Raw genomic sequence first — 12402 nt, forward strand, 5'->3', positions numbered from 1 at the left:
AAATTCGCGGCCATTGAATTTAATTGAAACGCAGCAAATCCACATATACCTGCGGGTTTGCTGCGTTTCAATGTTCCTCAATGGCCGCGAATTTGCAGTGTAATCGCGGTAGAAATGGTCATGCTGCGTTTTGCAACGCAATGCGAATTCGGCGCGCAAATTAGCGCATCATCTGCACAGCACATCCCAATTCACATTGCTTTGCATGGCAGACTGTTTTACAAGCGTTTTTGCAGCCGTAAAAACGCCACAAAAACGGTACGTGGGCACATGGCCTTAGTGTACACACAGTAGAGTGCTGGGAGGCATTACATAAGAAATTTCACTTGCAGAAGGGTCACCTGCCCCTCAGGGCCGAGGTTAGGTGAGGCAAACTGGGCAATTGCCCAGGTGCCCCAATCCACTGGCATGTTGCTAATAACGGCAGACCACGCAGCATCTATGGGGCCCATGATTGGGGAGTAGGGGTGCCCGGTGCCAGCTCCAGGCACCACCCCTGCCCTACACCGCACATTCAACAGTATTGGCATCCAGGATGCTGATACAGTTGAAAGCAATGATGGAGGAGGGATGCCGCCCGCTCCCTCACCCGTTATTCTCCCTCAGCATCTGACGTCTCAGCCAGCAGACGCGATGATGTCCCTTCATTGCGCCAATATGTGCCGGGGAGTGTAGCTGCTGTGGAGACGCACTGCAGAGACCGGAGCAGGGGGGGAACAGGGAGAGGTGAGTATGTATTTTTATTAATCAGTGAGTACATTGTGGAGGCTATAAAACTGTATGGAGGACTATGGGGTATACAGTGGCTTGCAAAAGTATTAACCCATTTGGCTTTTTACCTATTTTGTTACACTATAACCTGTGTTTAAATATATTTTTGTAATCCGATTTGTGTGCATCAGTACTAAATAGTCTAAGTTGGTGAAGTGAAATGAGAAAAATATAGGCATAAATTAAATTTATAGCATCAAATTACTAAAAATTGACATACACATATGTATTCACCTCTTTTGCGTGTGTGTATTTTACTCATTTATATAGCGCCATTAATTCCGCAGCACTTTACAGACACTAACATCACTGTCCCCATGGGGGCTCACAATCTAAGTTGTGTGTGTATGTATATACATACATACATACACGCACCTTTCTTGAATGGTTGGCAACACCATTAAGCAAAAGGCACCACTAACCAAGCAACACCATGGAGATCTCCAAACAAGTCGTGGAGAAGTAGAAGTCAGGGTTGGGTTAAAAAAAAAATATATATATATACATATATCCCAATCTCTGATAATCCCCTGGAGCACCATCAAATCCATTATTATCAAATGGAAAGCACATGGTACCACAACAAACCTGCCAAGAGAGGGCCACCTACCAAAACTCTCAGCCTGGGCAAGGAGGGTATTAATCAGAGAGACAGCACGGAGACCAAAGGTAACCCTGAAGGAGCTGCAGAGACTGGAGTATCTGTCCATGTGGCCACAATAAACCATACACTCCATATAAGTGGCCTTTATGGAAGAGTTGGCAGAAAAAAGCCTTTAGTTACACACACAAATTGTAAGGCTCATTTTGAGTTTGGCAGAAAACTTGGGAGACTCCCCAAATGTATGGAGGAAGGTACTGTGGTCAGTTGAGACCAAAATTGAACTTTTTGGTATGGCGTCAAAACAACATGGTGGTGGCAGCATCATGCTGTGGAGATGTTTTTTGGCAGCAGGGACCGGGAAAATGGTCTGACTCGAGGGGAAGACGGATAGTGCGAAATACAGGGATATTCTTTCGCAAAACCTATTTCAGTCTGTCAGTGATTTCAGACTGGAACGAAGGTTCACCTTCCAACAGGACAGTGACCCAAAGCACACTCCTAAAGCAACACTCGAGTGGTTTAAGGGAAAACGTGTAAATGTTTTGGAGTGGCCCAGACATTAATCCAATTGAGAATCTGTGGTCAGACTTGAAGATTGCTGTTCATTAGTGGAAACCATCTAATTTGAAGGAATGGACACAAATCCCAGTGGCAAGATCTGGAAAGCTCATAAAGACTTCTCCAAAGGGACTTGCAGATGTAATTGTCGCCAAAGGAGGCTCTACAAAGTACTGACTTTAGGGGGATGAATAGTTATGCACACTGAAGTTTTTAGTTTTGTGCTATTTGTTTGCTTCACAATAAAAAGAGAACCAAATGTTCACAGTAATAGGCATGTTCTTTACATGAACTAATGCAAACCCTAAAAAAAAAACCTGAAATTCCAGGTTGTGAGTTAGCAAAACAAGAAAAATGCCAAGAGAATGAATACTTTTGCAACCAACAGTACATTGTACTATATGGAGGACTATGGGGGCTGCATTGTACTGTATGGGGGCTGTATTGTACTGTATGGAGGGCTATGGGGAGTGCATTATACTATATGGAGGACTATGGGGAGTGCAGTATACTATATGGAGGACTATGGGGAGTGCATTATACTATATGGAGGACTATGGGCAGTGCATTATACTATATGGAGGACTATGGGGAGTCCATTATACTATATGGAGGGCCATTATAATATTTGGAGCGCTATGTGGGGGCTATTATGCTGTATGCGAGCAATTATACAGTGTGAAGGTTTGTATTGGGGCCATTATACTGTTTTGAAGGGCTGTTTGGGGTCCATTACACTATGTCTCTGTATGTTCTCCATCCATGTATGTGCTACTTGTATGCATGCGTCTGTATGTAGGTGCTCTGTATACATGCACAGTGCCGGCAAAAAAAATCTTTACAAGTTCAATGAAACCACAAAATCTTAATATTCAAGTGGATTCAAGTGTTTTATTGTGGATATTTTATTACAATTAGTATTTTGTCGTGTCACCCTTACATTTTATCACCATCTGCAGTCGTTTAGGCATGGACTCAGCAAGGCTGGCTAAGTATGTGGAGTCCATGTTTACCCACAGTGTCTTCAGCACCTCCTTTAGATTGTTGATGTTGCTGGGTCGTGTCTCTTGAACCTTGTTTTTCATTAAATTCCAGGCATTTTCTATGGGGTTAAGGTCAGGGGAATTACCTGGCCACTCTAAAATGTTAATGTTATGGTCACAGAGAAACTTTCTCACGGCCTTGGCTTTGTGGACAGGGGCTCCATCATGCATAAAGTAATCACACTGATGTATGACCCAAAAAGTAAGCAGGTGTTCTTTCAAAACAGTAATATAATTGCTTGCTTTCATAGTTATAATCTTGGGAAGGAAGTACAAACCTGCCCTGCCCATGCTTCCACTGAATGCACCCCACACCATCACACTGTCAGGGTGTTTAACAGTCTTAACTGTATATTTTGGGTCATAACGTGACACTGTGCTCGGACGACGCACAACCTTTGAGCCTCCCCTGACCAGCCTGAAAGTGCTCTTATCACTAAACATCACTTTCTTCCACTCTTCAGATGTCCAATCTTGATATTTCTTACAAAAGGCAAGCCTTTTCTTCTTCATTGCTGCTGTGAGCAGGGGCTTCTTTGCGGCACGGCAACTTGGTAGACCCAGGTCCTTCTGCAGGCGGTGACGAATTGTCCTAGTTGCGATGTTCTGGAGGAGCATAGGGTACTTATTTTTTATTTCAACGGCAGTTATAGAAGGATGTGGCATCGCTTCACGCTTCAGAAGCTTATCAGTCCTTGGTGAAGTCTTCTTAGGTGCGCCAGAGCCTGACTTCCTCTGCGGTACCATCCCAGGAGGCAAAAATGCCGCCAACCGCTTCAGTTGAAAATTGCTTCTCTTGACACTCCCAGATCTCTAGCTACAGCAATCACTGAATCCCCCTTCTCGAGCAGAGTCAAGGTACGGGATTTCTCTTCCATTTTAAGCTTCCTTCGACCCATTGTGGGAGATCATATAAAACTGAGGGAGATAATAAAAGACTGCCTAATAGCAAAACTGGCTGAGCTGCTCATAACAACCAATCAGAGTGCTGCTTTCGCTTGACCAGAGAAGTCAAAACTGAGCATTGATTGATATTTGCAACAAAGCCAGCTTTAATATTAGACAGTTTTTTATTATCTCCCCCATTGTGTACACTTTTAAAAAGTGAAATTATGATGTGGATTTTATATGTAAAGTTTTTTTTTTTGCTGCGCAAGTGTAAAGATTTTTTTTGCCGGCACTGTATCTGTATGTACGTACATGCCTGTATGTATGTGCTCTGTGTATACATGTGTATATGTGTGTGTGAGTGTGCTATGTGCATATACAGTACATGTGTGTGTAGCATGCAGTTTGTGTATATGTGTGTGTTTAGCTTCCACATTTATAAATGCCGGAACAAAAATCATTGTTTTCAGCAGCACATCGCCCGGTACACACTGCAAATGTGCTACTGATAACATGAGGACAGGTTGATCTATTAGTGATCGTTATGTCCCAATCATTCTTCCTCAGCCGGTGTAAAGAGGCCGGGAAACAAGCACCGAATGACTTCAATATTGTCGATCGCGCTTGTTTAATAGCCTGAACTTAGCCCATGTAAATGCTTGTGTGTGATTATGCAATATGTTAGCATTTGTGGTCTCACTTTAAACTTTTGCCCACAGCCCCACTTTGTCTTAAACCGGCCCTGCTGCTCCTTAGTTGACTAACAGCTGGTGCTGCTGATGTTTCTGCTCAAAATTCTCACAAGCATTCTCACTAACATCGGCTATCTTCTGGGTTTTACATGAAAAGGGCAGGATTTTAGAGCATGTATATTATAGAGCTGGAGTGACAGAGGCTTCAGACCTACCATAGCTCTTCAGCCTCATTTGCATATCAATTCAATTGCTGATTTCTCAGTAAAGGAGGAATGGACTGGCCATGTAAAGATATTGCTGGACTTGTCATTGAAAGTGCTATATGTATATGTAAATAGTTTTGGGGTGAAAATCTTGCTGGCATGATTCACTTTAATTCTACATTAAGAAGAGCGATCAGATGAATTGGAAAAAAATGTTTGTCACTCCTTGACAGAAAAATTAGCTTAATCACAAAAGAAAAAATAATAATTTTCACATTTAGCCCTGCCACATAATTGTCTGCTTACATAATTTCAGTGATTTTCTCATTAGCTCAAGAGAAAGTGTTAACAAGGACAGCTGATATCACTGTCAAAACTGATATGTTGAATTATAAGAGCAGAGTGGTTCTTTTAAAAGTGCCTGGTTCTTGAAATCAAGTGCATTGCCGTTTGTAAAAATGCTCCTAAATCAACCATTTACCGGTTCATTGAGAACTAAAAGGAGAGAGGTCCCGCAAGTCTGAAGGGGATGTATTGAGCGGCTCATAAGCTGTGCCCACTCCATACCCAGTAGATAATGGCTGTGTGTCGCCGCCATCATGTACCTATAAGGGTATGTGCACACAATGTGTTTTTGTGCGGCGAATCTGCACGGATTTGGCCCCAAAAACGCATTGCAAACCTTATCCCAGCATTTTCTATGGGATTTTGGAAGATCTGTGCACATGATCAGGAATTTAACTGATAGGATTTCATGTACGGAAAAAGAAGCAGCATGTCCATTCTTTGTGTGGATTTTCCTGCGTTTTTCCTATACAATGCATTGGAAAAATGCATGGCAAATCCACAGGCAAAAACGCATATAAATGCAAAAAAATTCATCAAAAACGTGCTGAATTTCCGCGGTGTTTTTGATGCCGAGAGGTGCATAACCTTGCAGAAATATCTGCAAGCAATTCCTGATCGTGTGCACATAACCTTACAGCCACTGGTGTATTCTAGCTCTGCCACTCTTGATAACCTGTTCAGTGCTGCTGTCAATCTCTGACAGTGGCAATTAAAAGGACTCGGCACAGAATGACTGTTGAAACAAAGCCCAGTCCTTGGTGCATCATGGCAGAGCCAATCATTTTAAATGCACCTCCCCACCGGATTGTTTTCCCTCTATCTCCGCCATTCTCTCTCTAGCTTTATCAAGCCAGATCAGCCAATCAAAGAAGGAGGAACAGGTGCAGATTTAGGGAAAACAAGCAGGTGAGAAGGTGTAGTTAAATTATTGGCAACAGCATTATGTACCGAGTGCCTGTATTTTGTTGCAACAGACAACAATGTGTTGTTATGGCAACCCGGGGGTCTGTTGAAGACCTCCGTACCTGTCTTCTCAGAGATTCATTCAAATCCAGGCTCTGGCTGGGCTTCAAAGGTGACCGTGATTTTTACTATGCACAGTAATACTATGGTATTGCTGTATATAGCACAAGTGATCAGACGATCAGAGGTTCAAGTCCCCTAAGGGTACTACAGTTCCTTGAAAAGGTATTCATACTTTTCCGTTTTTTTGTTTTTCTCATTTAAAATACCAATAGAATACATTTAAGTTTGTGGATCTAATGTGGAAAAGTTCACGGGGTATGAATACTTTTTCAAGACACTAACAATTACGGGAAAGTTTTAAAATAATCAGAAAAAATGTAAAAACACAAATCTCAAATCACTGCCTTTTTCCATCCTTAAAAATCTAAAAGCATACACTGTGGTATGACCAGGTTCATAAAAGTCTGAATGCTGAAAAAAATTGCAGTAAGAAGCGATCAAAATATCATGTCTGTTCCAAAATTATCACTAAAAACATTGGCCCGTTCTGCAAAAAATAATCCTTGATACAGCTCCATTTACTGAAAAATGAAAATGTTCTGGGTCTCAGAAAATGGCAGCACAATCAAAAAATGTTTTTTTTTTTTAACTAATTATTCTTTCACCACTAAAATAATAATAGTAATAAATGGCATCACCGTAATTGTACTGATGAGGAGAGAATCATATTGTCAGTAAAACAAAACCCCAAAACAATGTCAGAATTGCAGTTTTTTTTCACTGCATTTGGATTTTTTTTTCCAGTTTTCTCTTCCACTTTATGATAAAATGAATGGTGTCATTCAAAAGTGCAACTCGTCCCACAAAGTTATGGCTCTTGGAAGAAGAGCAGGAAAAACGTAAATTGACCATGTCAGTAAGGGGTTGAAAACTTATGAAATGTTTAATTGTACTTCAGTAATTTATAGAAACATCCGACTAAGGGTATGTGCACACGATGCAGAAATGCTCAGGATTTTTTCCTGAGCGTTTCTGCATCTCTCTGGCAGGAAAAAACGCATGCGGATTGTACATGCGGTTTCCTGCCAGGGACATGCGGAAATGAAGCGGTCTTCACTTTCATTTCCGCATGCGGGTTGACAAGCGCTTCCCAAGCGATTTTAGCATCACTTGGAAAGTGCTTGTCAACTTTACACTATATAAATCCATGCAACCGGCATGGATTTATATAGTGTGTGAATGTCAAAAAATAAAAAATAAATCTATACTTTACCCTCTGATGGCCCCTGGTGTCCTGCTTCATCGGTCCCGGCTGCCGGCAGTGAAGACTTTAGGACCTTCCGACGTCAGCGTCACGTGACCCGTCACATGACTCTGACGTCAGCGAAGGTCCTTCATTCAACAGCGAAGTGCCCGGGAAGCCAGCAGGACGCAGCGCGGGCTGTCAGAAGGTGAGAATATATATATTTTTTATTTTATTCTTTTTTTTTTAATGGTACCTGGGTCTGGATGAGAGTCCTCTCATCCACACCCGGGTACCATCCGCACATTAGACCGCATGAAAAGCGCATCAACATATACAGTGATGCGGATTCCATGCGGTCTAATGCAAGTCAATGGCGGCAAAAGAGCAGCGTTTCCGCAAAATTAATTGACATGTTGCGGATTTTTGACCGCAGCGTTTACGCTGCGGAAAAATTCGCATCATGGGCACAGCACATGCGGATTTCCATTGGGGAACATTGCTGCCCTTCTACCATGCGTTTTTCATGCGTTTCTGCGGCGTTTACGCAACTGCAAAAACGCCGCGGAAATGCATGAAAAACGCATCGTGTGAACTCAGCCTAAGAGAGAGAAAAACACTGAAGCTGCAAACTTTGTGAAAACCTAAATTTGTGTCAATACAAGTCATGGCCGGGCATGTTGTTGACTGTGGTAGTAATGTCTGATAATGTTGTTGCCTTTTTTACTTTCTTCCCAGAATCCTAGGCTTCTTGATGACGTCAGCTTCCACCCCTGTGTCAGATTCAAGCGCTGGGAGGCCGAGAGAGTTCTGTCCTTTATACCCCCTGATGGTAACTTTCGGCTGATGTCCTATCGTGTGAGCTCACAAACGTAGGTATCTGATCTCTGATACTTTTGGATGGGAGTTGTTAAACCAGATCTCTGTTGCATTGGATATTTCCAGGACCATTTTATGTTAAAAAAAAAAATAAATCACCCCATTCATTCCCTTTGCTATTTTCAGGGATTTTCATCAGCCACTAAAATATTTTAAGGGAACCTGTCACCAGGTTTTCCCAATATAAACTATGGCCACCACCTTTAATGCCACTTTAACAGCAATCTAGCAAGCTGTATATAAGCTCCAACCCTGTATGCTTATCCAAAAAATACTTTTTATAATCTGCCCATACGGTCCTGTCCGATGGGAATTCCTAGTCTACGTTGGCGCCTCCTCTGTTCACGAAATCGCCGTTATTCTTCCCTGCATCATTCACAGTGTCCCCCAATCTTGCTCCACTAAAGGGGCACTTCTCTCTCTCTCTGCTCTGCTGTGGGTAGAGCAAAGTACTGTAATTTGCATGTGCCAGGAGAGTCCAAAGAGCACCTATGACCCAAAAGTAAAGCTGATGCATGCGCATTACAGTACTTTGTTCTGCCCTCATGAGGGTAGAGAGAAGTGTGCCTGCGCAGGAGCACTATTGGAGGAACTGTGGGGACACGTCATCCACAGCAGGGAAGGAGGACGGCGATTGTGAGGATAGCAGAGGCACTGGATCAAGACCAGCAATACGTACCCATCTATGTCATATCGAGCGATTATGAAAGGTATTTTATGAAATATGCAGTTTGGAGGCTTGTATATAGGTTGCTAGATTGTTGTAAAAGAGGAGTTAAAGGTGGTGACCATAGTTTATATTTCGAAAGAATGACAGGTTCCCTTTAATCCAGTTTTTTCACTACATTTGATTGGAGGGTATGTGAAAGTGGAGCATCACTTTAAGGCCCCCTTCACACGTTCTGGAAAAAACAGTATCGGGGAGGTCCGTGTCTGTGTGACACCGTCCGTGTGGCATACGTATGTACATGTGCGCCGTCCGTGTGCACCATCAGTGTGACAAGTACTGGAATAGAATGAAGAATACAAATGACAGATGTTTAGGTGTTAGATGTGCAAAGATAGAGAGCGATAGATAGATGGATAGATAGGGGTCTGCCATAAATCCATAAGGAGATCCCACAACGATCAACCTCCAAACCATTACTCTGATTGCCAATGCACCAGGTCAATCGGGAAGAGCCGAGGCTAAGCGGCAGAATTAGCGCATATAATGGATGCGCCATTTCTGAGGCGGCTGAGGGCTGGTGTTATTAGTCTGTGAGGGGCCCGATATCCATGTCCCCAGCCTATTAAAATCAGCCCGGAGCTATCTGTCTAGCTAACAGATAGCTGCGGGCTGATTTTAATAGGCTGGGGACATGAATATTGGGTCTCTCCGAGACTAGTAACACCAGCCCTCAGCCGCCTCAGAAATGGCGCATCCATTATATGTTCTAATTCTGCCGCTTAGCCTCGGCTCTTCCCGATTGACCTGTGTCTTCAGTGCGTGAGAAAACAATCACCACACGTACTGGAGACACTGACATGTGAAAGGGGTCTAAGATGAGATGTCGGATAAAGAGGTTGTCTCATCAGGACGCCCGCTATCCATATACCCAACTAAGGGACGTGGACATCACAGAGGGCATCATCCCCACTTAGGGCCTGAACTGCACGCTTCAGTGGCGGCTGCAGTAAGAATGTTTGGCTGTCTATGACCTTCTTTGGCAATAACACCTAATATCTGCTGCTGGATCCACTTTTCTCACTCCCAATCAGCAGGCTTGTTATTTAACCCCTTAAGGCAGGAACAATTTTTTTTCCGCTCGCTTTTTCATCAATGTAGCCGTATGAGAGGGCTTATTCTCTGTGTGATGAGTTGTAATTTTGAAAGATAACATTAATTTTACTTTGCATGCGAAAATGGGGGGAATTTTTTTTAATGTGCAGTGAAATTGAGAGGAGAAAAAAAGCAATTCCACAATTTGTTTTTTGGCTTTTTGTTTTTTTCAGCTGTAAAAATGACTTGGCAATATGATTCTCTTACGTCTGTATGATTACCGTAACTTGTAGAATTTTTTTCATTTAAGTGGTGAAAATGTTTTGGATATTGATAAAAAATGTTTTCCTTGTGTCTCCATTTTCTTGTTTTCTTGATGGAGCTGTATGAGGGCTTTTTTGCGTAGTGAGCGGTGCCTACTCCATTTTGTTGCGGCGACTAAAAATACCGCAATTCTGGAGTTTTTAGGTTTTCCAAGTCCCGTTAGGGGATTTGAATCTGATCATCCAGTTGCTTGTACTATATATTGTGATCTTACGGAGCTATCTGTAAGAAGCTTTTCCCACATTGTGTAAAAATCACAATTTACTATGAACAAAAAAAATGAATAGTGTGGAAATTACTATTGCCCATAGGAGAAGGGAACCAGTGGTGCAAAAAGCAGTGGATGTATAGGAATACTTTTTGTACCACTTGGGTCCCTTCTCCCATGGGAAATAGTAATTTCCACACTCTCTCTGGATCCTTAGACAGCCCAGCTGTTTCATCCCTTCATGTAATATAAGAAGGACATTCTACGCCTATCCCACTTCTATCCTGTTGAAGGGTACATTACCTGAAATGTTGCTATACTCTACCTTGCGGTGCAATAACTCTTTTTCTCATATCCAAAAAATAAATAAATAAATAAACAGCATACAAAATAATGTTTATTTTTTGTCCTATTCCTCTATATGATATTCTTTTTATGATGAAGTAGTTAACAATGTGGGTCTGCTCCAATGGAATCTCTTCTTTGCAACATAAATTGGGAGGTTGATTCAATCATCAACCTACCTTTTGTCTATCTATGAATGTCAGCCAGAGACTAGTCCACCTAGAAACACAGTCATGGCAGGCTCCAGCTGCCATGGTAGCTTGTCCGTGGCCCATTTGGCATTTAAGTGGTTAACAGCAGTGGGCAGAGCTCAGCCCCACTTGCTGCTGTTAGAGGAAGATGATTGCTGTGTAGCGCAGCCAGCACCGGACATGTGTGGATCCGGCTCAGCTATGTGAGGCAATATTACATCATGGGGTGGGAAGGGGTTATAATCTATAAATTACATATTCCTGTATTATTCTCTGTAATTCATATCAGTTGCAAGCAGATACGATTAAAGGGAATGTCCGGTCCAAATCGATTAGGCTGCAATCACTCTGTGTGACTGCAGACTTATGAATCCCCCTAGTGCACACACTGTGAGCTGCGGGGATTCACCGGTTTCTGAGCCAGGACCGGAGGGTATATATGAGGTATACATACTCCCGGGCAGAGCCCTTCCAGTGGGCGAGGCCTCGCTTCCATACACTCTTAATGTGCGAGGCCACAGCCTCTAGTCGGCCGCTGTTACTAGACGGTGCGCGGCCTCTCTCCCTACAAGTGTATGGGAGTGGTGCACTTGTTTCTATTACACCTTTTCTCTGATTGTTCCTCACCTGGTTTTGGCTCCCACTCCTGAGAAAAAATACTGACCAAATAGTGATAGTGGGGTCGTGGCCTAATGCATACATACCTGCCGGTCCCAGCTCAGAAGCCGGTGAATCCCTGCAGAGCACAGTGTCTGAGCTGGGGGGATTCAGGGGTCTGCAGTCACACACACTGACTACAGACTTATCGATTTGGACTGGACAACCCCTTTAACGCCCAGCTTTTTTTCGTACATGAATATTATTTCTTGTATGAAAATAAAAAAACCAAGCTTCTCCAATTAACTACTCAGTAAAAATAGACGGTACACAGAGGGCATGTAAGGGCTGTGCTTTGTTTTTTTTGTTTGTTTGTTCTCTCCCCCCTCCCCCGAGACCCATTCATGTGAATGGCCAGCAGACATCTGTGCATGTGATGCCACCAGCTCGCTTATCTCCTGATGTGGAAGTGAGCAGAGCCACGTTACTCTTCTGCATCCTTCTCCACATTACACTTCTATAGTTTAGGAATCATTGATGTAGATATTTATTTGGCAGGGTCACTCACACTTGAGAGCTGGTGGGCACACATCAAAATACAGGTGGCTCAGTGGTTAGCACGGCAGCCTTGCAGCTCTGGGGTCCTGGGTTCAAATCCCACCAAGGACAACATCTGCAAGGAGTTTGTATGTTCTCCTCGTGTTTCCGTGGGTTTCCTCCGGTATCTTCCCACACTCCAAAGACATACTGATAGGGAATCTAGATTGTGAGTCCCAA

The 12402-nt window shown here is 43.0% G+C and overlaps 1 protein-coding gene across 2 annotated transcripts in view; it reads left to right on the forward strand.

Annotated features, from left to right (window-relative positions):
- AP3M1 (adaptor related protein complex 3 subunit mu 1) overlaps nucleotides 1–12402 on the forward strand; it is a 71999-nt gene that overhangs the window by 44931 nt on the left and 14666 nt on the right. For both annotated transcript variants that reach the window (XM_073686075.1, XM_073686074.1), the window contains exon 6: nucleotides 8058–8191. In XM_073686075.1, the coding sequence (XP_073542176.1) occupies nucleotides 8058–8191 (134 nt within the window). The remainder of the gene's footprint in view (nucleotides 1–8057; nucleotides 8192–12402) is intronic.

This window comes from Phyllobates terribilis, unplaced genomic scaffold, assembly GCF_046119375.1.
Source record: "Phyllobates terribilis strain yellow unplaced genomic scaffold, ASM4611937v1 Scaffold_5__5_contigs__length_657084704, whole genome shotgun sequence".
In the NCBI taxonomy this organism is placed as follows: domain Eukaryota; kingdom Metazoa; phylum Chordata; class Amphibia; order Anura; family Dendrobatidae; genus Phyllobates; species Phyllobates terribilis.